This window comes from Phasianus colchicus, chromosome 38 (genome assembly GCF_987193195.1).
Source record: "Phasianus colchicus chromosome 38, bPhaCol1.hap1.1, whole genome shotgun sequence".
Classification (NCBI taxonomy): domain Eukaryota; kingdom Metazoa; phylum Chordata; class Aves; order Galliformes; family Phasianidae; genus Phasianus; species Phasianus colchicus.
This window is the reverse complement of record NC_143473.1, coordinates 2,157,080-2,182,101: the sequence shown is the minus strand read 5'-3', so window position 1 is coordinate 2,182,101 and position 25,022 is coordinate 2,157,080. Positions and strand designations below refer to the sequence as shown.

At 64.3% G+C, this 25,022-nt stretch overlaps 1 protein-coding gene across 1 annotated transcript in view; it reads left to right on the top strand.

Annotated features, from left to right (window-relative positions):
* The window catches only part of RYR1 (ryanodine receptor 1), a 180,050-nt gene that overhangs the window by 86,217 nt on the left and 68,811 nt on the right, over positions 1–25,022 (top strand). The window contains exons 37-47 of the mRNA XM_090129818.1: positions 446–557; positions 3,785–3,931; positions 6,751–7,024; positions 9,982–10,096; positions 12,243–12,375; positions 15,260–15,354; positions 16,433–16,568; positions 19,115–19,301; positions 21,349–21,460; positions 21,535–21,655; positions 23,930–24,099. Coding sequence (XP_089985944.1) covers positions 446–557; positions 3,785–3,931; positions 6,751–7,024; positions 9,982–10,096; positions 12,243–12,375; positions 15,260–15,354; positions 16,433–16,568; positions 19,115–19,301; positions 21,349–21,460; positions 21,535–21,655; positions 23,930–24,099 — 1,602 coding nt within the window. The remainder of the gene's footprint in view (positions 1–445; positions 558–3,784; positions 3,932–6,750; positions 7,025–9,981; positions 10,097–12,242; positions 12,376–15,259; positions 15,355–16,432; positions 16,569–19,114; positions 19,302–21,348; positions 21,461–21,534; positions 21,656–23,929; positions 24,100–25,022) is intronic.

Sequence of the window (25,022 nt, the reverse complement as noted above, 5' to 3'; positions counted from 1 at the left end):
TTCCGCTGCCCCCCCAGGAACAGGTGGGGATGGGGGGGGGGGGATGGGGAAATGGGGGGGAACCCCCCTAGGAATAGGTGGGTGGCGGGGGTTGTAGGGTTTGGGGGGGGGGATATGGGGGGCATGGGATGGGGAAATGGGGGTCGTTCACCCCCAGGAATAGGTGGGGGGGGGGGGGGAGGGTCGTAGGGTTTGGGGGGTGGGGGGGAGAAATGGGGGTCGTCCCTCCCCCCCCCCCAGGAACAGGTGGGGGATTTGGGGGGGGGGGTTGTAGGGTTTGGGGGCGGGATGGGGAAACGGAGACGTTGTGGGAGATGAGGGGACGCCGTGGGGACGTCGCGGGATGGGGGGGCGTGGGGAGGGGGTGGGGGGGCCGTGTCACCCCGGGGGGGGGGGGGGGTTTGGGGTCCCTTTGGTGACGTGGCGGCGCCCCCCCCCCCCCCAGATCAACATGCTGCTGCAGTACAAGGGGGGGGCGGATGAGGAGGATTGCCCCGTGCCCGACGACATCCGGGGGGAGCTGCTGCAATTCCACAGCGACCTCCTGGCGCACTGCGGTGAGCGGGACCCCCGGGGGGACGGGTGGGACCCCCGGCGTGGGGATGGGGTGACAAAGGGACCCCCGGCATGGGGACCCTTGGGGTGGGGACATGGGGACATCAGGACCCCTGGTGTGGGGACATGGGGACATCGGGACCCCCAGCATGGGGATGTGAGGACCCCCATCATGGAGACCCCTGGCGTGGGGATGTGGGGACATCGGGACCCCCAGCATGGGGATGTGGGGACCCCCGGCATGGAGACCCCTGGCGTGGGGATGTGGGGACATCGGGAACCCCGGCATGGGGACATGGGGACATCGGGACCCCCAGCATGGGGATGTGGGGACATTGGGACCCCTGGCATGGAGACCCCTGGGGTGGGGATGTGGGGGCATCGGGACCCCCGGCATGGGGACATGGGGACCCCTGGCATGGGGACATGGGGACCCCCGGCATGGAGACCCCTGGGGTGGGGACATGGGGACATCGGGACCCCTGGCATGGGGACATGGGGACGTGGGGACATTGGGACCCCCGGCATGGGGACATGGGGACCCCTGGCATGGAGACCCCTGGGGTGGGGATGTGGGGGCATCGGGACCCCCAGCATGGGGACGTGGGGACATTGGGACCCCTGGAATGGGGACATGGGGACCCCTGGCATGGAGACCCCTGGGGTGGGGATGTGGGGGCATTGGGACCCCCAGCATGGGGACATGGGGACAAGGGGACCCCCAGCATGGGGATGTGGGGACATCAGGACCCCCAACGTGGGGACATGGGGACCCCCAGCATGGAGACCCCTGGGGTGGGGACATGGGGACATCAGGACCCCTGGTGTGGGGACATGGGGACATCGGGACCCCCAGCATGGGGATGTTGGGACCCCCGGCATGGAGACCCCTGGGGTGGGGACGTGGGGACATCAGGACCCCTGGCATGGGGATATGGGGACAAGGGGACCCCCAGCATGGGGACATGGGGACGTGGGGACATTGGGACCCCTGGCATGGAGACCCCTGGGGTGGGATGTGGGGACATCAGGACCCCCAGCATGGAGACCCCTGGGGTAGGGATGTGGGGGCATCAGGACCCCCAGCATGGAGACATGGGGATGTGGGGACATTGGGACCCCCAGCATGGGGATGTGGGGACCCCCGGCATGGAGACCCCTGGCGTGGGGATATGGGGGCATCGGGAACCCCGGCATGGGGACATTGGGGACGTGGGGACATTGGGACCCCTGGCATGGAGACCCCTGGGGTGGGATGTGGGGACATCAGGACCCCCAGCATGGAGACATGGGGACGTGGGGACATCAGGACCCCCGGCATGGGGATAGGGGACAAGGGGACCCCCAGCATGGGGATGTGGGGACCCCCGTCATGGAGACCCCTGGCGTGGGGACGTGGGGATGTGGGGACATTGGGACCCCCGGCATGGGGATATGGGGACAAGGGGACCCCCAGCATTGGGATGTGGGGACCCCCGTCATGGAGACCCCTGGCGTGGGGACGAGGGGACGTGGGGACATAGGGACCCCCGGCATGGGGATATGGGGACAAGGGGACCCCCAGCATGGGAATGTGGGGACATTGGGACCCCTGGCATGGGGACATGGGGACCCCTGGCATGGAGACCCCTGGGGTGGGGACGTGGGGACATTGGGACCCCTGGCATGGGGACATGGGGACGTGGGGACATTGGGACCCCCGGCATGGGGACATGGGGACCCCTGGCATGGAGACCCCTGGGGTGGGGATGTGGGGACAAGGGGACATCAGGACCCCTGGTGTGGGGACATGGGGACATCGGGACTCCCGGCATGGGGCCCCCTGGGGTGGGGACGTGGGGACATCGGGACCCCTGGCATGGGGACGTGGGGACCCCCGGCATGGAGACCCCTGGCGTGGGGACGTGGGGACATCGGGACCTCTGGCATGGGGACATGGGGACAAGGGGACCCCCAGCATGGGGATGTGGGGACATCGGGACCCCCGACGTGGGGACATGGGGACCCCCAGCATGGAGACCCCTCGGGTGGGGACATGGGGACATGGGGACATCGGGACCCCCGGCGTGGGGACATGGGGACATGGAGACATGGGGACCCCCAGCATGGAGACCCCTGGTGGGGGATGTGGGGACCCCCAGTGCCCTGTGGTGACCCTGTGACCCCTCTGGTGCCCCCTGGTGACCCCATGACCCCTGGTGCCCCGTGGTGACCCCATGACCCCTCTTGTGACCTTGTGACCCCATGACCTCCTGTGTCCCCTGGTACCCTGTGGTACCCCCTTGTGACCCAATGACCCCCGGTGCCCCCTGGTGACCCTGTGACCCTCAGTGCCCCATGGTAACCCCGTGACCCCTGTGGTGACCCCATGAACCCTGTGGTGCCCCGTGGTGACCCTGTGACCCCTGTGGTGCCCCCTGGTGACCCCATGACCCCCAGTGCCCCATGGTAACCCCGTGACCCCTGTGGTGACCCCATGACCCCCCGGTGCCCCGTGGTAACCCCGTGACCCCTGTGGTGACCTCATGACCTCCTGGTGCCCCGTGGTGACCCCGTGACCCCTGTGGTGCCCCCTGGTGACCCCATGACCCCCAGTGCCCCATGGTAACCCCGTGACCCCTGTGGTGACCCCATGACCCCTGTGGTGCCCCGTGGTGACCCCGTGACCCCTGTGGTGACCCCATGACCCCCCGGTGCCCCGTGGTAACCCCGTGACCCCTGTGGTGACCCCATGACCCCTGTGGTGCCCTGTGGTGACCCTGTGACCCCTGTGGTGCCCCCTGGTGACCCCATGACCCCCAATGCCCCATGGTAACCCCGTGACCCCTGTGGTGACCCCATGACCCCCCGGTGCCCCATGGTGACCCCTTGACACCTGTGGTGACCCCATGACCCCCCGGTGCCCCGTGGTGACCCTGTGACCCCTGTGGTGACCCCATGACCCCCCGGTGCCCCGTGGTGACCCCGTGACCCCCTGGTGCCCTGTGGTGACCTTGTGACCCCTGTGGTGCCCCCTGGTAACCCCATGACCCCTGGTGCTCCGTGGTGACCCCGTGACCCCCGTGGTGACCCCTTGACCCCTGTGGTGCCCCCTGGTGACCCCATGACCCCCAGTGCCCCATGATAACCCCGTGACCCCTGTGGTGACCCCATGACCCCTGTGATAACCCCATGACCCCTGTGGTGACCCCGTGACCCCTGTGGTGACCCCGTGACCCCTGTCCCGCAGGCATCGAGCTGCAGGGTGAGGAGGAGGAGGAGGAGGAAGACGCGTCGCTGCGGCAGCGGCTGCTGGCCCTGGTGCAACGCGTGGTGGGGAGGCAGAAGAAGGAGGAGGAGGAGGAGGAGGCGACGCCCCCTGAGCCCCCCGTGCCACGTGAGGGGGGGACAAAAAGAGGGGGGGGGGACGGGGACACGAAGGGCCATCGGGGCCGTCCCCAAAGTGCCATCGGCACGGCAGCTCCTGATGTGCCGTCACAGGGGTCCGAGGGGCCCCCAGACCCCAAAATGTCGTCAGGGATGTCCCCAAAATGTCATTAGGGATGTCCCTAAAGTGCCATCAGGGATGTCCCCAAAATGCCATCAGGGATGTCCCCAAAAATGTCATCAGGGATGTCCCCAAAATGCCATCAGGGATGTCCCTAAAATGCAATCAGGGATGTCCCCAAAAATGTCATCAGGGATGTCCCCAAAATGCCATCAGGGATGTCCCTAAAGTGCAATCAGGGATGTCCCCAAAGTGCCATCAGATGTCCCCAAAGTGCCATCAGGGATGTCCCCAAAGTGCCATCAGAGGTGTCCCTAAAGTGCCATCAGGGATGTCCCCAAAAATGTCGTCAGGGATGTCCCCAAAGTGCCATCAGAGATGTCCCCAAAGCGCCATGGGGTCTGCTCACAAAGTGCCATCAGGGATGTCCTCAAACACCATCAGCTGTCCCCAAAGTGTAATCAGGATTGTCCCCAAAGTGCCATCAGGGATGTCCCTAAAGTGCCATCAGGGATGTCCCCAAAGTGCCATCAGATGTCCCCAAAGCGCCATGGGGTCTGCTCACAAAGTGCCATCAGGGATGTCCCCACGGTGCCCTCAGAACTGACCCCAAAGTGCCATCAGGGATGTCCCCACAGTGCCCTTCCCACCCCCACCCTGACCCCCACCCACCCCATTACACCCCATTGCTGCAGTACCCTCACCACCCCATTACGCCCCACTTCTGGGATGCCCTCACGACCCCCACCCTGACCCCCCACCCACCCCCTTACTCCCCATTGCCGCAGTGCCCTCCCCACCCCCACCCTGACCCCCACCCCATTACGCCCCATTGCTTCAGTGCCCTCACCATGCTGACTCCGACCCCACCCTGACCCCCCCACCCCCCACCCCCTTACTCCCCATTCCCACAGCACCCTCCCCACCCCCACTCTGACCCCCACCCACCCACCCCCTTATTCCCCATTGCTGCGGCACCCATCATGCCCCATTGCTGCAGTGCTCTCACCACCCCATGCTGACCCCCACCCCCACCCTGACCCCCACCCCATTACGCCCCATTGCTGCAGTGCCCTCACCACCCCCTTATTCCCCATTGCCGTGGTGCCCTCCCCACCCCCACCCTGACCCCCACCCCATTATGCCCCACATCTGGGATGCCCTCCCCACCCCCACCCTGACCCCCACCCCATTATGCCCCACATCTGGGATGCCCTCCCCACCCCCACCCTGACCCCCACCCCATTACGCCCCATTGCTGCAGTGCCCTCACCATGCTGACCCCGACCCCACCCTGACCCCCCCACCCCCCACCCCCTTACTCCCCATTCCCACGGCGCCCTCCCCACCCCCACCCTGACCCCCCCCCCACCCCCTTATTCCCCATTGCTGCAGTACCCTCACCACCCCCACCCTGACCCCCACCCCCCCCACCCCCTTACTCCCCATTCCCACGGCGCCCTCCCCACCCCCACCCTGACCCTCACCCACCCCATTACGCCCCATTGCTGCAGTACCCTCACCACCCCCTTATGCCCCACTGCTGCGGTGCCCTCACCACCCCCACCCTGACCCCCACCCCATTATGCCCCATTGCTGCAGTACCCTCACCACCCCATTACGCCCCACTTCTGGGATGCCCTCCCCACCCCCACCCTGACCCCCCCCACCTCCTTATTCCCCATTGCTGTGGCACCCTCCCCACCCCATCCCCGATCCCCACCCACCCCATTATGCCCCATTGCTGCAGTGCCCTCCCTACCCCCACCCCGACCCCCACCCCATTCTGCCCCACTGCTGGGATGCCCTCTCCACCCCCACCCTGACCCCTACCCCCCCCACCCCCTTACTCCCCATTCCCACGGCGCCCTCCCCACCCCCGCCCCGACCCCCACCCACCCCATCATGCCCCATTGCTGCAGTACCCTCACCACCCCATTATGCCCCACTTCTGGGATGCCCTCCCCACCCCCACCCTGACCCCCACCCACCCCCTTATTCCCCATTGCCCCGGTGCCCTCCCCACCCCCACCCTGACCCCCACCCACCCCATTACACCCCATTGCTGCAGTACCCTCACCACCCCCACCCTGACCCCCACCCCATTACGCCCCATTGCTGCAGTGCCCTCACCATGCTGACCCCTACCCCACCCTGACCCCCCCACCCCCCACCCCCTTACTCCCCATTCCCACGGCGCCCTCCCCACCCCCACCCTGACCCCCCCCACCCCCTTACTCCCCATTCCCACAGCACCCTCCCCACCCCCACTCTGACCCCCACCCACCCCATTACGCCCCACTGCTGCAGTGCCCTCACCACCCCCTTATTCCCCATTGCCGTGGTGCCCTCCCCACCCCCACCCTGACCCCCACCCCATTATGCCCCACATCTGGGATGCCCTCCCCACCCCCACCCTGACCCCCACCCACCCCATTACGCCCCACTGCTGCAGTGCCCTCACCACCCCCTTATTCCCCATTGCCGTGGTGCCCTCCCCACCCCCACCCTGACCCCCACCCCATTACGCCCCACTTCTGGGATGCCCTCCCCACCCCCACCCTGACCCCCTCCCCACCCCCTTACTCCCCATTCCCACGGCGCCCTCCCCACCCCCACCCTGACCCCCACCCACCCCATTACGCCCCACTTCTGGGATGCCCTCCCCACCCCCACCCTGACCCCCTGTTCCCCCCCCCTCCCCGCAGGCACCCTGCAGGAGCTGATCTCTCACACCATGGTTCACTGGGCTCAGGAATCCTTCATCCAGAGCCCCGAGTTGGTTCGCTCCATGTTCAGCCTCCTGCACCGGCAGTACGACGGGCTGGGGGAGCTGGTGAGGGCTCTGCCCAAGGCCTACACCATCAGCGCCCACTCGGTGCCCGACACCACGGCGCTGCTCGAGTGCCTGGGTCAGATCCGCTCGCTGCTCATCGTGCAGATGGGGCCCGAGGAGGAGAACCTCATGATACAGAGCATCGGGTGCGCCCGCCGCGGCACGGCGGGGGGGGGGCTGTGGTCTTTTGGGGGGGTCCCGTGGTCTTTTGGGGCGTCCCGTGTCCCATCGGGGTGTCCTGAGTTCCATCAGGGTGTCTTGTGTCCCATTGGGGTGTCCAATATTCCATTGGGGTGTCCTGTGTCCCATCAGGGTGTCCTGTGTCCCATCGGGGTGTCCTGAGTTCCATCAGGGTGTCCTGTGTCCCATTGGGGTGTCCCGTGGTCTTTTGGGGGGTCCCGTGTCCCATCAGGATGTCTTGTGTCCCATTGGGGTGTCCCGCGTCCCACCAGGGTGTCCTGTGTCCCATTGGGGTGTCCTGAGTTCCATCAGGGTGTCTTGTGTCCCATTGGGGTGTCCCGTGGTCTTTTGGGGGGTCCCGTGTCCCATTGGGGTGTCCAATATTCCATTGGGATGTTCTGTGTCCCATTGGGGTGTCCTGAGTTCCATCAGGGTGTCCTGTGTCCCATTGGGGTGTCCTGAGTTCCATTGGGGTGTCCTGAGTTCCATTGGGGTGTGCCATGGTCTTCTGGGGGGTCCTGTGTCCCCTCGGGGTGTCTTGTGTCCCATTGGGGTGTCCTGTGTCCCATCAGGGTGTCCTGTGTCCCATTGGGGTGTCCTGCGTCCCATCAGGGTGTCCTGTGTCCCGTTGGGGTGTCCCGTGGTCTTTTGGGGGGTCCCGTGTCCCATTTGGGTGTCCTGAGTTCCATCAGGGTGTCTTGTGTCCCATTGGGGTGCCCAATATTCCATTGGGGTACCCAACATTCCATTGGGATGTTCTGTGTCCCATTGGGGTGTCCCGTGTCCCATCGGGGTGTCCTGGGTCCCATTGGGGTGTCCTGAGTTCCATCAGGGTGTCCTGTGTCCCATCAGGGTGTCCTGTGTCCCATCGGGGTGTCCTGTATCCCATTGGGCTGTCCCGTGGTCTTTTGGGGGGTCCCATGTCCCACTGGGATGTCTTGTGTCCCATTGGGGTGTCCCGTGTCCCATCAGGCTGTCCTGTGTCCCATTGGGTTGCCCAGTATTCCATTGGGATGTTCTGTGTCCCATTGGGGTTCCCTATATCCCACTGGGATGTCCTGTGTCCCATTGGGATGTCTTGTGTCCCATCGGGGTGTCTTGTGTCCCATTGGGGTGTCCTGCGTCCCACCAGGGTGTCCTGTGTCCCATTGGGTTGTCCAATATTCCATTGGGGTGTCCTGTGTCCCATCAGGGTGTCCTGTGTCCCATTGGAGTGTCCCATGGTCTTTTGGGGGGTCCCGTGGTCTTTTGGGGCGTCCCGTGTCCCATTGGGGTGTCTTGTGTCCCATTGGGGTGTCCCGCGTCCCACCAGGGTGTCCTGTGTCCCATTGGGGTGTCTTGTGTCCCATTGGGGTGTGCCGTGGTCTTCTGGGGGGTCCTGTGTCCCCTCGGGGTGTCTTGTGTCCCATTGGGGTGTCCTGCGTCCCATCAGGGTGTCCTGTGTCCCATTGGGGTGTCCCGTGGTCTTTTGGGGGGTCCTGTGTCCCATTGGGGTGTCCAATATTCCATTGGGATGTTCTGTGTCCCATTGGGGTGCCCCGTGTCCCATCAGGATGTCCTATGTCCCATTGGGATGTCCCGTGTCCCTTTGGGGTGTCCTGAGTTCCATCAGGGTGTCCTGTGTCCCATTGGGGTGTCCAATATTCCATTGGGATGTTCTGTGTTCCATTGGGATGTCCCGTGTCCCATCGGGGTGTCCTGGGTCCCATTGGGGTGTCCTGAGTTCCATCAGGGTGTCCTGTGTCCCATCAGGGTGTCCTGTGTCCCATTGGGGTGTCCCGTGTCCCATCGGGGTGTCCTGTATCCCATTGGGCTGTCCCGTGGTCTTTTGGGGGGTCCCGTGTCCCATCGGGGTGTCCTGAGTTCCATCAGGGTGTCTTGTGTCCCATTGGGGTGTCCAATATTCCATTGGGGTGTCCTGTGTCCCATCAGGGTGTCCTGTGTCCCATTGGGGTGTCCCGTGGTCTTCTGGGGGGTCCCGTGGTCTTTTGGGGGATCCCGTGTCCCATTGGGGTGTCCTGAGTTCCATCGGGGTGTCCTGCGTCCCATTGGGTTGCCCAGTATTCCATTGGGATGTTCTGTGTCCCATTGGGGTTCCCTATATCCCACTGGGATGTCCTGTGTCCTATTGGGATGTCTTGTGTCCCATCGGGGTGTCTTCTGTCCCATTGGGGTGTCCTGCGTCCCACCAGGGTGTCCTGTGTCCCATTGGGGTGTCCCGTGGTCTTCTGAGGGGTCCCATGTCCCCTCGGGGTGTCTTGTGTCCCATTGGGGTGTCCTGCGTCCCACCAGGGTGTCCTGTGTCCCATTGGGGTGCCCAATATTCCATTGGGGTGTCCTGTGTCCCATTGGGGTGTCCCGTGTCCCATCAGGGTGTCCTGTGTCCCATTGGGTTGCCCAATATTCCATTGGGATGTTCTGTGTCCCATTGAGGTTCCCTATATCCCACTGGGATGTCCCATGTCCTATTAGGGTGTCCCGTGTCCCTTTGGGGTGTCCAGTGTCCCACTGGGGCGCCCCATGTCCCTTTGGGGTGTCCAGTATCCCCCTGGGGTGCCCCAGCTGCCACTGGGGTGCCCCATGTCCCATTGGGGTGTTCAGTGTCCCACTGGGGTGCCCCATGTCCCATTGGGGTGTCCAGTGTCCCACTGGGGTGCCCCAGCTGCCATTGGGGTGCCCCATGTCCCTTTGGAGTGTCCAGTGTCCCACTGGGGTGCCCCATGTCCCATTGGGGTGCCCTATCTCCCATTAGGGCGCCCCATACCCCCCACATCCCCAATGTCCCCCTGAGGCGCCCCAGCTCCCACCTGCCGTCCCTTTTCCTCTCCCGTCCATCCCGTCTCCCTTCACTCCGACCCCACATCCCAAGAAATCTCCTTTTGGGGACCTTTTGGGGACGCCGTGACCCCGTTGTGCCCCGTAGGAACATCATGAACAACAAAGTCTTCTACCAGCACCCCAACCTGATGCGGGCGCTGGGGATGCACGAGACGGTGATGCAGGTGATGGTGAGCGTGCTGGGCGGCGGCGAGACCAAGGTGAGCGGCCCCCGACCCCCCCGACCCCACAGCCCCATCCCGGGGGGTTCTGACCCCACGTCCCCCCTTATCCCCCCCTGCGGGAGATCCGATTCCAAATCCGTGTCCTTCGTTCTCCATCTCAGTGCCCCCCAGACCCCAAATCTGCACCCATCCTCTCCTTCCCAGTGTCCCCAGATCTGCACCCCTCTTCTCCATTCCAGGACCCCAAATCTGCACCCCTCCTTTCCATCTCAATGCCCCCAGACCCCAAATCTGCACCCTTCCTCTCCATCTCAATGCCCCCAGACCCCAAATCTGCACCCCTCTTCTCCATCCCAGGACCCCAAATCTGCACCCCTCCTTTCCATCTCAATGCCCCCCAGACCCCAAATCTGCACCCATCCTCTCCATCCCAGTGTCCCCAAATCTGCGCCCCTCTTCTCCATCCCAGGACCCCAAATCCATGCCCCTCTTCTCCATCTCAGTGCCCCCCAGACCCCAAATCTGCACCCATCCTCTCCATCCCAGGACCCCAAATCTGCGCCCCTCCTTTCTATCTCAGTGCCCCCCAGACCCCAAATCTGCACCCATCCTCTCCATCCCAGTGTCCCCAAATCTGCACCCCTCTTCTCAGTGCCCCCCAGACCCAAATCTGCACCCCACCTCTCCATCTCAATGCCCCCAGACCCCAAATCCACACCCCACCTCTCCATCCCACTGTCCCCAAATCTGCACCCCTCCTTTCCATCTCAGTGCCCCCAGACCCCAAATCTGCGCCCGTCATCTCCATCCCATTCCCCCTGCAGACCCCAAATCTGCACCCTCTTCATCATCTCAGTGCCCCCCAGACCCCAAATCTGCACCCCTCTTCTCCATCCCAGGACCCCAAATCTGCGCCCCTCCTCTCCATCTCAATGCCCCCCAGACCCCAAATCTGCACCCTTCCTCTCCATCTCAATGATGCCCCCCAGACCCCAAATCTGCACCCCTCTTCTCCATCCCAGGACCCCAAATCTGCACCCCTCCTTTCCATCTCAGTGCCCCCAGACCCCAAATCTGCACCCATCCTCTCCATCCCAGTGTCCCCAAATCTGCACCCCTCTTCTCCATTCCAGGACCCCAAATCTGCACCCCACCTCTCCATCTCAGTGCCCCCCAGACCCCAAATCTGCACCCCTCTTCTCCATCCCAGGACCCCAAATCGGCGCCCCTCCTTTCTATCTCAGTGCCGCCCAGACCCCAAATCTGCACCCCTCTTCTCCATCCCAGGACCCCAAATCTGTACCCATCCTCTCCATCCCAGGACCCCAAATCTGCGCCCCTCCTTTCTATCTCAGTGCCCCCAGACCCCAAATCTGCACCCATCCTCTCCATCCCAGTGTCCCCAGATCTGCACCCCTCTTCTCCATTCCAGGACCCCAAATCTGCACCCCTCCTTTCCATCTCAATGCCCCCAGACCCCAAATCTGCACCCCTCCTCTCCATCTCAATGCCCCCAGACCCCAAATCTGCACCCCTCTTCTCCATCCCAGGACCCCAAATCTGCGCCCCTCTTCTCCATCTCAATGCCCCCAGACCCCAAATCTGCACCCCTCTTCTCCATCCCAGGACCCCAAATCTGCGCCCCTCTTCTCCATATCAATGCCCCCAGACCCCAAATCTGTGCCCCTCTTCTCCACCCCAGGACCCCAAATCTGCACCCCTCCTTTCCATCTCAGTGCCCCCAGACCCCAAATCTGCACCCCTCTTCTCCATCCCAGGACCCCAAATCTGCACCCCACCTCTCCATCTCAATGCCCCCAGACCCCAAATCTGCACCCTTCCTTCCCATCTCAATGCCCCCAGACCCCAAATCTGTGCCTGTCATCTCCATCCCATTCCCCCTGCAGACCCCAAATCTGCATCCTCTTCATCATCTCAGTGCCCCCCAGACCCTAAATCTGCACTGCACCTCTCCATCCCAATGCCCCCACACCCCAAATCTGCACCCCTCTTCTCCATCCCAGGACCCCAAATCTGCGCCCCTCCTCTCCATCTCAATGCCCCCAGACCCCAAATCTGTGCCCGTCATCTCCATCCCATTGCCCCCCGCCCCCGGACCCCAAACCTCACATCATCCCTGGGGGGGTTCTGACCCCATTTCCCCCTTCTCCCCCCCCCCCAGGAGATCCGCTTCCCCAAAATGGTCACCAACTGCTGCCGCTTCCTCTGCTACTTCTGCCGCATCAGCCGCCAGAACCAGCGCTCCATGTTCGACCACCTGGGCTACCTGCTGGAGAACAGCAGCATCGGCCTGGGTGCGGGGTCCCACCCGGCTCCCCGCGTCCCCATCCGTGTCCCCACCCCGTGTCCCCATCCGTGTCCCCACCCCGCGTCCCCATCCCATGTCCCCACCCCGTGTCCTCCTCCCCACCCCTGTCCCCGTATCCCCATCCCACATCTCCATCCCCATCTCAAATCCCTGTGCCCAAATCCCTGTGCCCATCCCTGCCTCCAACTCTGTCCCCATTGTGTCCGTGTCCCCATGTTCCCATCCATGTTCCCACCCCATGTCCCCATCCCGTGTCCCCACCCCATGTCCTCCTCCCCCCCCCGTCCCTGTATCCCTGTCCCCATCTCTCTTCTCCATCCCCATCTCAAGTCGCTGTGCCCAAATCCCTGTCCCCATCCCTGTCCCCATCTCTGTCCGTGTCCCCATGTTCCCATCCGTGTCCCCACCCCGTGTCCCCATCCGTGTCCCCACCCCGTGTCCTCCTCCCCACCCCTGTCCCCGTATCCCCATCCCCATCTCTCTTCTTCATCCCCATCTCAAGTTGCCGTGCCCAAATCCCTGTCCCCGTCTCTGTCTGCATCCCTGTGTTCATATCTGTGTCCCCACCCCGTGTCCCCATCCCATGTCCCCACCCCGTGTCCCCATCCCATGTCCCCACCCCGTGTCCTCCTCCCCACCCCTGTCCCCATACCCCCATCCCCATCCCTCTTCTTCATCCCCATCTCACACCCCCATACCCAAATCCCTGTCCCCACCCTGTCTCCAACTCTGTCCCCATTCTGTCCGTGTCCCCGTGTCCCCATCCGTGTCCCCACCCCGCGTCCCCATCCCATGTCCCCACCCCATGTCCTCATCCCCACCCCTGTCCCCATCCCCCCGTCCCCATCCCACATCTCCATCCCCATCTCACACCCCATACCCAAATCCCTGTCCCCATCCCTGTCTGTGACCTCACTTCCCCATCCCTGTCCCCATCTCTGTCCGTGTCCCCATGTTCCCATCCATGTTCCCACCCCGTGTCCCCATCCGTGTCCCCACCCCGTGTCCTCCCGACCCCTGTCCCTGTATCCCTGTTCCCATCCCTCTTCTTCATCCCCATCTCAAGTCGCCGTGCCCAAATCCGTGTCCCCATCCCTGTCCCCATCTCTGTCCGTGTCCCCATGTCCCCATCCTCGTCCCCACCCCTGTCCTTACATCTGCATCTCCATCCCACATCTCCATTCCCATCCCACGTCCCCATTCCCATTCCCATCCCATGTCCCCATCCCATGTCCCCATGTCCCCATCCCCATTCCCATCCCATGTCCCCATCCCATATTCCCACCCCATGTCCCCATTCCCATCCCGTGTCCCCATCCCCATTCCCATCCCATGTCCCCACCCCATTCCCAAATCCCATCTCCACATCCCACGTCCCCGTCCCCATCCCTGTCCCCATCCCGTGTCCCAATTCCCATCCCATGTCCCCATCCCATATCCCCATCCCATATCCCCATCCCATGTCGCCATTCCATGTCGCCATCCCATATCCCCATCCCCATCCCATGTCCCCACCCCATTCCCAAATCCTTATCTGTGTCCCCATCCCATATCCCCATTCCCATCCCATGTCCCCATCCCATATCCCCATCCCCATTCCCATCCCATATCCCCATCCCATATCCCCATCCCATGTCCGCATTCCATGTCCCCATCCCATATCCCCATCCCCATCCCATGTCCCCACCCCATATTCCCACCCCATGTCCCCATTCCCATCCCGTGTACCCATCCCCATTCCCATCCCATGTCCCCACCCCATTCCCAAATCCCATCTCCACCTCCCACGTCCCTGTCCCCATCCCTGTCCCCATCCCGTGTCCCAATTCCCATCCCATGTCCCCATCCCATGTTCCCACCCCTTGTCCCCATTACCATTCCATATCCCCATCCCATGTCCCCATCCCATATCCCCATCCCATGTCGCCATTCCATGTCCCCATCCCATATCCCCATCCCCATCCCATGTCCCCACCCCATTCCCAAATCCTTTTCTGTGTCCCCATCCCATCTCCCCATTCCCATTCCCATCCCATGTCCCCGTCCCATGTCCCCATCCCACGTCCCCATTCCGATCCCATATCCCCATCCCATGTCCCCATCCCATGTTCCCATCCCATATCCCCATCCCCATCCCCATCCCATGTCCCCACCCCATTCCCAAATCCTTTTCTGTGTCCCCATCCCATGTCCCCATCCCCATTCCCATCCCATGTCCCCATCCCATATTCCCACCCCATGTCCCCATTCCCATCCCATGTCCCCACCCCATTCCCAAATCCCATCTCCACCTCCCACGTCCCCGTCCCCATCCCTGTCCCCATCCCGTGTCCCAATTCCCATCCCATGTCCCCATCCCATGTTCCCACCCCATGTCCCCATTACCATTCCATATCCCCATCCCATGTCCCCATCCCATATCCCCATCCCATGTCCCCATTCCATGTCCCCATCCCATGTCCCCACCCCATTCCCAAATCCCATCTCCACCTCCCACGTCCCCGTACCCATCCCGGTCCCCATCCCATGTCCCCATTCCCATTCCATGTCCCCACCCCATTCCCAAATCCTTATCTGTGTCCCCATCCCATGTCCCCATCCCATGTCCCCATCCCATGTCCCCATCCCATATCCCCATCCCATATCCCCACCCCATTCCCAAATCCCATCTCCCCCTCCCACGTCCCCGTCCCCATCCCCGTCCCCATTCCCTCCCCATCCCCACCCCGTGCCCCCATCCCCACGTGGAAGAGCTCATCCCCATCCCTTCGTCCCCGTCCCCTCTCCCTGCCCCCCTCTTGTCACCCCGGGGTCCCCTGGTGGTGTCCCCGCCCCCTCCCCACCCCCTGACCCCACAATTTGCCCCCCAGGGATGCGTGGTTCGACCCCATTGGACGTGGCGGCCGCTTCCGTCATCGACAACAACGAGTTGGCGCTGGCACTGAAGGAGCAGGACCTGGAGAAGGTGGGGGACATTGGGGACATCGGGGACACTGGGGACATTGGGGACATTGGGAACATTGGGGACATCGGGGACACTGGGGACATCGGGGACATTGGGGACATCGGGGACACTGGGGACATTGGGAACATTGGGGACATTGGGGACATCGGGGACATTGGGGACATCGGGGACACTGGGGACATTGGGGACATTGGGGACACTAGGGACATTGGGGACATTGGGGACCTTGAGAACATTGGGGACATTGGAGACATCGGGGACATTGGGGACATTGGGGACATCGGGGACATCGGGGACATTGGGAACATTGGGGACACTGGGGACATTGGGGACACTGGGGACATCGGGGACACTGGGGACCTTGAGAACATCGGGGACATCGGGGACACTGGGGACATCGGGGACATTGGGGACACTGGGGACACTGGGGACATTGGGAACATTGGGGACATTGGGGACATTGGGGACACTGGGGACATCGGGGACACTGGGGACATTGGGGATATTGGGGACATTGGGGACATTGGGGACACATGGGGACGTGGGGATACAGGGATGTGGGGATGTGGGGACAACAGGAATATGGGGACGTTGGGGACATGGGGACATTGGGATGGGGATGTGGGGGATATGGGGTCATGGGGGACATTGGGACACAGGGACATGGGGACACGGGTACATGGGGACACGGGGACACGGGGATGCATGGGGACATGGGGACAAGGAGACATGGGGACATGGGGACACGGGAACACGGGACACGGGGGCATGGGGACACAGGGACATGGGGACATGGGGACACAGGGACACAGGGATGCATGGGGACATGGGAACATGGGGACACGGGGCCATGGGGACATTGGGACATGGGGACATGGGGACATGGGGACATGGGGATATGGGGACACTGGGATCAATGGAGAATGGGGACAATGGGACATGGGGACACAGGGACACAGGGATGCATGGGGACACGGGGACACGGGGCCATGGGGACACGGGGCCACGGGGACATGAGGACATAGGGACATGGGGACACGGGGACACGGGGCCACGAGCTGAGGCAGCGGCCCCGCAGGTGGTGACGTACCTGGCGAGCTGCGGGCTGCAGAGCTGCCCCATGCTGCTGGCCAAGGGCTACCCCGACATCGGCTGGAACCCCTGCGGGGGGGAGCGCTACCTCGACTTCCTGCGCTTCGCCGTCTTCGTCAACGGTCCGAGCCCGCGCCGCCCCAACCCACATCCGCGCCCCTCCTTTCCGTCCCGGGACCCCAGACCCACATCCGCGCCCCTCCTTTCCGTCCCAGGACCCCAGACCCACATCCGCGCCCCTCCTTTCCGTCCCAGGACCCCAGACCCACATCCGCGCCCCTCCTTTCCGTCCCAGGACCCCAGACCCACATCCGCGCCCCTCCTTTCCGTCCCAGGACCCCAGACCCACATCCGCGCCCCTCCTTTCCGTCCCAGGACCCCAGACCCAAATCGGCGCCCCTCCTTTCCGTCCCAGGACCCCAGACCCAAATCTGCGCCCCTCCTTTCCGTCCCAGGACCCCAGACCCAAATCGGCGCCCCTCCTTTCCGTCCCAGGACCCCAGACCCACATCCGCGCCCCTCCTTTCCGTCCCAGGACCCCAGACCCACATCCGCGCCCCTCCTTTCCGTCCCAGGACCCCAGACCCACATCCGCGCCCCTCCTTTCCGTCCCAGGACCCCAGACCCAAATCTGCGCCCCTCCTTTCCGTCCCAGGACCCCAGACCCACATCCGCGCCCCTCCTTTCCATCCCAGGACCCCAGACCCAAATCGGCGCCCCTCCTTTCCGTCCCAGGACCCCAGACCCACATCCGCGCCCCTCCTTTCCGTCCCAGGACCCCAGACCCAAATCTGCGCCCCTCCTTTCCGTCCCAGGACCCCAGACCCAAATCTGCACCCCTCCTTTCCGTCCCAGGACCCCAGACCCACATCCGCGCCCCTCCTTTCCGTCCCAGGACCCCAGACCCACATCCGCGCCCCTCCTTTCCGTCCCAGGACCCCAGACCCACATCCGCGCCCCTCCTTTCCATCCCAGGACCCCAGACCCACATCCGCGCCCCTCCTTTCCGTCCCAGGACCCCAGACCCAAATCTGCGCCCCTCCTTTCCGTCCCAGGACCCCAGACCCACATCCGCGCCCCTCCTTTCCATCCCAGGACCCCAGACCCAAATCTGCGCCCCTCCTTTCCGTCCCAGGACCCCAGACCCACATCCGCGCCCCTCCTTTCCATCCCAGGACCCCAGACCCAAATCTGCGCCCCTCCTTTCCGTCCCAGGACCCCAGACCCACATCCGCGCCCCTCCTTTCCGTCCCAGGACCCCAGACCCAAATCTGCGCCCCTCCTTTCCGTCCCAGGACCCCAGACCCACATCCGCGCCCCTCCTTTCCGTCCCAGGACCCCAGACCCACATCCGCGCCCCTCCTTTCCATCCCAGGACCCCAGACCCAAATCTGCGCCCCTCCTTTCCGTCCCAGGACCCCAGACCCAAATCTGCGCCCCTCCTTTCTGTCCCAGGACCCCAGACCCCAAATCTGCACCCCTCTTCTCCATCCCAAGACCCCAAATCTGTGCCTCTCCTCTCCATCCCAGTGTCCCCAAATCCGCGCCCCTCCTTTCTGTCTCAGTGCCCCCAGACCCACATCCGCGCCCCTCCTCTCCATCCCATTTCTCCCCTGGACCCCAAGTCTGCACCTCTCCACTCCATAACAGGACCCCAGATCTGCACCCCACCTCTCCATCTCAGTGCCCCCAGACCCACATCTGCGCCCCTCCTTTCCATCCTAGGACCCCAGACCCCAAATCTGCACCCCTCTTCTCCATCCCAAGACCCCGAATCTGCGCCCCTCCTTTCCATCAAAATGCCCCCAGACCCAAATCTGCACCCCTCCTCTCCATCCCAGGACCCCGAATCTGTGCCCCTCCTTTCCGTCTCAGTGCCCCCAGACCCAAATCTGCACCCCTCTTCTCCATCCCAAGACCCCAAATCTGCACCCTTCCTCTCCATCTCAATGCCCCCCAGACCCCAAATCTGCACCCATCCTCTCCATCTCAATGCCCCCCAGACCCAAATCCACACCCCTCATCTCCATCCCAGGACCTCAAATCTGCACCCCTCCTTTCCATCTCTGTGCCCCCAGACCCAAATCTGCGCCCCTCCGCTCCATAACAGGACCCCAAATCTCCACCCCTCATCTCCATCCCAGTGTCCCCAAATCTGCACCCCATCTTTCCATCTCAATGCCCCCAGACCCAAATCCGTGCCCCTCCTCTCCATCCCATTTCTCCCCTGGACCCCAAGTCTGCACCTCTCCACTCCATAACAGGACCCCAGATCTGCACCCCACCTCTCCATCTCAATGCCCCCCCGACCCCAAATCTGCACCCACCTCTCCATCTCAATGCCCCCCCGACCCCAAATCTGCACCCACCTCTCCACCCCCCTTCCCCCATGTGCTCCCCCCATCCCATCCCCACCCCCCGTCCCCATTCCCCCACCCCGTTCCCCTCCTTCCCCTTTTGCCCCCCAACCCAGAACCCCCAAATCCCTGCCCCCCCCCCGATGTGGGGCTGACCTTCACAGTCCTTCATCGACCACCCCAACCCCCTCCCCTCCCCCCTCCTCCCCTCCAGCCCTCCCCAAACGACCCCAACCCACCCCCCAACCTCCCACCCCCCCCCGTTACCCTCCCCCCCCCCCCACCCCTGACCCCAAACGTTGACCCCATAGGTGAAAGCGTGGAGGAAAACGCCAACGTCGTGGTCCGGCTGTTGATCCGACGCCCCGAATGTTTCGGGCCGGCGCTGAGGGGGGAGGGGGGCAGCGGGCTGCTGGCCGCCATTGAGGACGCCATTAAAATCAGCGAGGATCCGGCGCGGGACGGACCCACCGTCAAGAAAGAGCGCAGGAGGGAGATGTGCGTGGTGGGGGGGCTTTGGGGAGGGGGGGGTAATTAGTGGTAATTAGTAACCCCCCGCCACGCCCCCCCCCCCCCCCCCCCGGTCCCGTTCCGTTCCATTGGAAATCGAACGGGTCGCAATGGGGGGCTGCTGTCCGTGGTGCTGATGTGGGGCGGCTCAATGGGGGGGGGTGGGGGGCAGCTGGGGGTCTTCGGTGGGGGGTCTCAGTGGTGGGGGGCTCCTGGGGGTCTTCAGTTGGGTGTCACCATGGTGGGGGGCACCTGGGGGTCTTCGGTGGAGGGTCTCAGTGGTGGGGGGCAGCTGGGGGTCTTCAGTGGGTGTCCCAATAGTGGGGGGCACCTGGGGGTCTTCAGTTGGGTGTCACCATGGTGGGGGGCTCCTGGGGGTCTTCAGTGGGTGACTCCATGGTGGGGGGCACCTGGGGGTCTTCAGTTGGGTGCCTCAGTGGTGGGGGGCACCTGGGGGTCTTCAGTTGGGTGTCCCAGTGGTGGGGGCACCTGGGGGTCTTCAATGGGGGGCCTCAGTGGTGGGGGGCTCCTGGGGGTCTTCAGTTGGGTGTCACCATGGTGGGGGGCAGCTGGGGGTCTTCAGTGGGTGACTCCATGGTGGGGGGCACCTGGGGGTCTTCAGTTGGGTGTCCCAGTGGTGGGGGGCACCTGGGGGTCTTCAATGGGGGGTCTCAGTGGTGGGGGGCTCCTGGGGGTCTTCAGTTGGGTGTCACCATGGTGGGGGGCTCCTGGGGGTCTTCAACTTCATGTTGAAATGGTGGGGGGCATCTGGGGGTCTTCAGTTGGGTGTCCCAATGGTGGGGGGCACCTGGGGGTCCTCAACTTCATGTTGAAATGGTGGGGGGCACCTGGGGGTCTTCAGTTGGGTGTCCCAGTGGTGGGGGCACCTGGGGGTCTTCAATGGGGAGCCTCAGTGGTGGGGGGCAGCTGAGGGTCTTCAGTTGGGTGTCACCATGGTGGGGGGCTCCTGGGGGTCTTCAGTGGGTGACTCCATGGTGGGGGACACCTGGGGGTCTTCAGTTGGGTGTCCCAGTGGTGGGGGGCACCTGGGGGTCTTCAATGGGGGGCCTCAGTGGTGGGGGGCACCTGGGGGTCTTCAGTGGGTGACTCCATGGTGGGGGGCACCTGGGGGTCCTCAGCTTCATGTTGAAATGGTGGGGGGCACCTGGGGGTCTTCGGTGGGGGGCCTCAGTGGTGGGGGGCACCTGGGGGTCTTCAGTGGGTGACTCCATGGTGGGGGGCACCTGGGGGTCTTCAGTTGGGTGCCTCAGTGGTGGGGGGCACCTGGGGGTCTTCGGTGGGGGGTCTCAGTGGTGGGGGGCATCTGGGGGTCTTCAATGGAGGGCCCCAATGGTGGGGGGCTCCTGGGGGTCTTCAGTTGGGTGTCACCATGATGGGGGTCTGCTGGGGGTCCTCAACTTCATGTTGAAATGGTGGGGGGTTCCAGGGGGTCTTCAGAGGGGGGTCTCAGTGGTGGGGGGCACCTGGGGGTCTTCAATGGAGGGCCCCAATGGTGGGGGGCACCTGGGGGTCTTCAGTTGGGTGTCCCAGTGGTGGGGGGCACCTGGGGGTCTTCAATGGGGAGCCTCAGTGGTGGGGGGCACCTGGGGGTCTTCAGTGGGTGACTCCATGGTGGGGGGCACCTGGGGGTCCTCAACTTCATGTTGAAATGGTGGGGGGCACCTGGGGGTCTTCAGTTGGGTGTCACCATGGTGGGGGTCATCTGGGGGTCCTCAGCTCGGTGTCCCAATGGTGGGGAGCATCTGGGGGTCCTCAACTTCATGTTGAAATGGTGGGGGGCACCTGGGTGTCCCCATGGTGGGGGGCACCTGGGGGTCTTCGGTAGGTGCCCCCATGGTGGGTGGGGGGCATTTGGGTGTCCTCAACTTCACGTCCCAACGGTGGGGGGCACCTGGGGGTCTTCAGTCGGGTGCCCCAATGGGCGACCCCAAGATGGGGGGCCATTTGCTGACCCCAGCCACGCCGTCCCATCGACCCCCCCCCCCTTACCCCACCCCCACCCCCCACCCCACAGATTTGGGGCGGAGGAGACCCACGAGGAGAACCGCGTCCACCTGGGCAACGCCATCATGTCCTTCTACGCCGCCCTCATCGACCTGCTGGGCCGCTGCGCCCCCGAGATGCACGTAAGGCCTTGCGGGGTCCTATGGGGGGACCGGCGGGGTTCTGTGGGGCGGCCCCATAACCTCCCGCCCCACAGCTGATCCAAGCAGGGAAGGGCGAAGCGCTGCGGATCCGCGCCATCCTGCGCTCCCTGGTGCCGCTGGATGACCTGGTGGGGGTCATCAGCCTCCCCCTGCAGATCCCGGCCTTCGGGAAAGGTGTGGGGCGCTGTGGGGCGCTGTGGGGTGGGCTATGGGGCGCTATGGGGTGCTATAGGGTGCTATAGGGTGCTATGGGGTGGGCTATGGGGCGCTATGCGGTGGGAGTCATCAGCCTCCCCCTGCAGATCCCGGCCTTCGGGAAAGGTGTGGGGCGCTATGGGGCGCTGTGGGGCGCTGTGGGGTGGGCTATGGGGCGCTATGGGGTGGGAGTCATCAGCCTCCCCCTGCAGATCCCGGCCTTCGGGAAAGGTGTGGGGCGCTATGGGGCGCTGTGGGGTGGGCTATAGGGTGGGCTATGGGGCGCTGTGGGGTGGGCTATGGGGCGCTATGGGGTGCTATAGGGTGCTATAGGGTGCTATGGGGTGGGCTATGGGGTGCTATGGGGCGCTATGGGGTGGGCTATGGGGCGCTATGGGGTGGGAGTCATCAGCCTCCCCCTGCAGATCCCGGCCTTCGGGAAAGGTGTGGGGCGCTGTGGGGTGCTATGGGGTGGGCTATGGGGCGCTATGGGGTGCTATAGGGTGCTATGGGGTGGGCTATGGGGTGGGGGTCATCAGCCTCCCCCTGCAGATCCCGGCCTTCAGAAAAGGTGTGGGGCGTTATGGGGTGGGCTATGGGGTGCTATGGGGCGCTATGGGGTGGGCTATGGGGCGCTATGGGGTGGGAGTCATCAGCCTCCCCCTGCAGATCCCGGCCTTCGGGAAAGGTGTGGGGCGCTGTGGGGCGCTATGGGGTGGGCTATGGGGTGGGCGTCATCAGCCTCCCCCTGCAGATCCCGGCCTTTGGGAAAGGTGTGGGGCACTATGGGGCGCTGTGGGGTGGGCTATGGGGCTCTATGGGGTGCTATAGGGTGCTATAGGGTGCTATGGGGTGGGCTATGGGGTGCTATGGGGTGCTATGGGGTGGGCTATGGGGCTCTATGGGCTGCTATGGGCCACCATGGGGCGCTGTGGGGCTCTATGGGGATCTATGGGGCGCTATGGGGCGCTGTGGGGCTCTATGGGGTGCTATGGGGCGCTATGGGGCTCTATGGGGCTCTATGGGGCGCTATGGGGCGCTGTGAAGCTCTATGGGCATCTATGGGGCGCTATGGGGCTCTATGGGCCACCGTGGGGCGCTATGGGGCGCTGTGGGGCGCTATGGGGCACCATGGGGCACTATGGGGCGCTATGGGCCGCCATGGGGTGCTATGGGGCTCTATGGGGCTCTATGGGGTGCTATGGGGCTCTATGGGGCGCTATGGGGCGCTATGGGGCACCATGGGGCGTGATGGGGTGCTATGGGGCGCTATGGGGCACTATGGGGCTCTATGGGGATCTATGGGGTGCTATGGGGCTCTATGGGCCGCTATGGGCCACCATGGGGCACTATGGGGCTCTATGGGCTGCTATGGGGCACCATGGGGCGCTGTGGGGCGCTGTGGGGCGCTATGGGGCGCTGTGGGGCGCTGTGGGGTGCTATAAGGCGCTATGGGGTGGTATGGGCCACCATGGGGTTCTATGGGGCTCTATGGGCCACCATGGGGCGCTATGGGGCGCTATGGGGTGTTATGGGGCAGCATGGGGCGCTATGGGGCTCTATGGCTGCTATGGGGCTCTATGGGGCGCCATGGGGCTCTGTGGGGCGCTATAGGGCACTATGGGGATCTATGGGGCACCGTGGGGCGCTATGGGGCACTATGGGGCTCTATGGGCTGCTATGGGGCGCTGTGGGGCGCTATGGGGCGCTGTGGGGCGCTATGGGGTGCTATGGGCCAGCATGGGGCTCTATGGGCTGCTATGGGCCACCATGGGGCTCTATGGGGCTCTATGGGCTGCTATGGGGCACCATGGGGCGCTGTGGGGCGCTATGGGCCACCATGGGACACTATGGGACACTATGGGGCACTATGGGGCTCTATGGGCTGCTATGGGGCACCATGGGGCGCTGTGGGGCGCTATGGGCCACCATGGGACACTATGGGACACTATGGGGCACTATGGGGCTCTATGGGCTGCTATGGGGCACCATGGGGCGCTGTGGGGCGCTGTGGGGCGCTATGGGGCTCTATGGGGCGCTATGGGGCGCCATGGGGCGCTGTGGGGCGCTATGGGGTTCTATGGGGCTCTATGGGGCGCTATGGGGCGCTATGGGGCGCTATGGGGCGCTGTGGGGCTCTATGGGGCGCTATGGGGCGCCATGGGGCGCTGTGGGGTGCTATGGGGTTCTATGGGGCTCTATGGGGCGCTATGGGGCGCTATGGGGCGCTATGGGGCGCTGTCTGTCCCGCAGACGGCAGCGTGGTGCAGCCGCGCATGGCTGCCAGCTTCGTGCCGGACCACAAGGCGCCCATGGTGCTTTTCCTGGACCGCGTCTACGGCATCGAGACGCAGCAGTTCCTGCTGCACGTGCTGGAGGTCGGCTTCCTGCCCGACCTGCGCGCCGCCGCGTCGCTCGACACGGTGAGGGGGCTGGGGGTGGGGGTGGGGGTGTGGGGGATGTGGGGTCTGTGGGGGTTGTGGGGTGCGAGTGGGGATGTGGGGTGGGAGTGGGGATGTGGGATCTGTGGGGTGGGAGTGGGGTGCGAGTGGGGGTTGTGGGGTGGGAGTGGGGATGTGGGGTGGGTTTGGGAGTGGGGATGTGGGGGATGTGGGGTCTGTGGGGGCTGGGGGGTGGGAGTGGGGGTGTGGGGGATGTGGGTCTGTGGGGTCTGTGGGGTGGGTTTGGGGGCTGTGGGGGCTGTGGGGTGGGAGTGGGGTGCGAGTGGGGGTTGTGGGGTAGGAGTGGGGATGTGGGGTCTGTGGGGGCTGTGGGATGGGTGTGGGGTGCGAGTGGGGGCTGTGGGGTGGGTGTGGGGATGTGGGGGCTGTGGGGGCTGTGGGGTCTGTGGGGTGGGTTTGGGGGCTGTGGGGTGGGAGTGGGATGTGGGTCTGTGGGGGCTGTGGGGTCTGTGGGGTGGGTTTGGGGATGCAGGGTGGGTTTGGGGGCTGTGGGGAGGGTTTGGGGTCCCCTCACCCCAGAGTGTTTTTGGGGTCCCCGCGTCCTATGGGGTGGTTTTGGGGTCCCCACATCCTATAGGGCACCTTTGGGGTCCCCATGTCCTGTAGGGCGCCTTTGGGGTCCCCACGTCCCATGGGGCGTTTTTGGGGTCTCCTCACCCATAGGGCACTTTTGGGGTCCCCTCATCCTATAGGGTGTTTTTGGGGTCCCCACGTCCCATGGGGCGTCTTTGGGGTCCCCACGTCCTATAGAGCAATTTTAGGGCTCCCCACACCCTATAGTGCACTTTTGGGGTCTCCTCACCCATAGGGCGCCTTTGGGGTCCCCACGTCCTATGGGGCGTCTTTGGGGTCTCCTCACCCATAGGGCACTTTTGGGGTCCCCT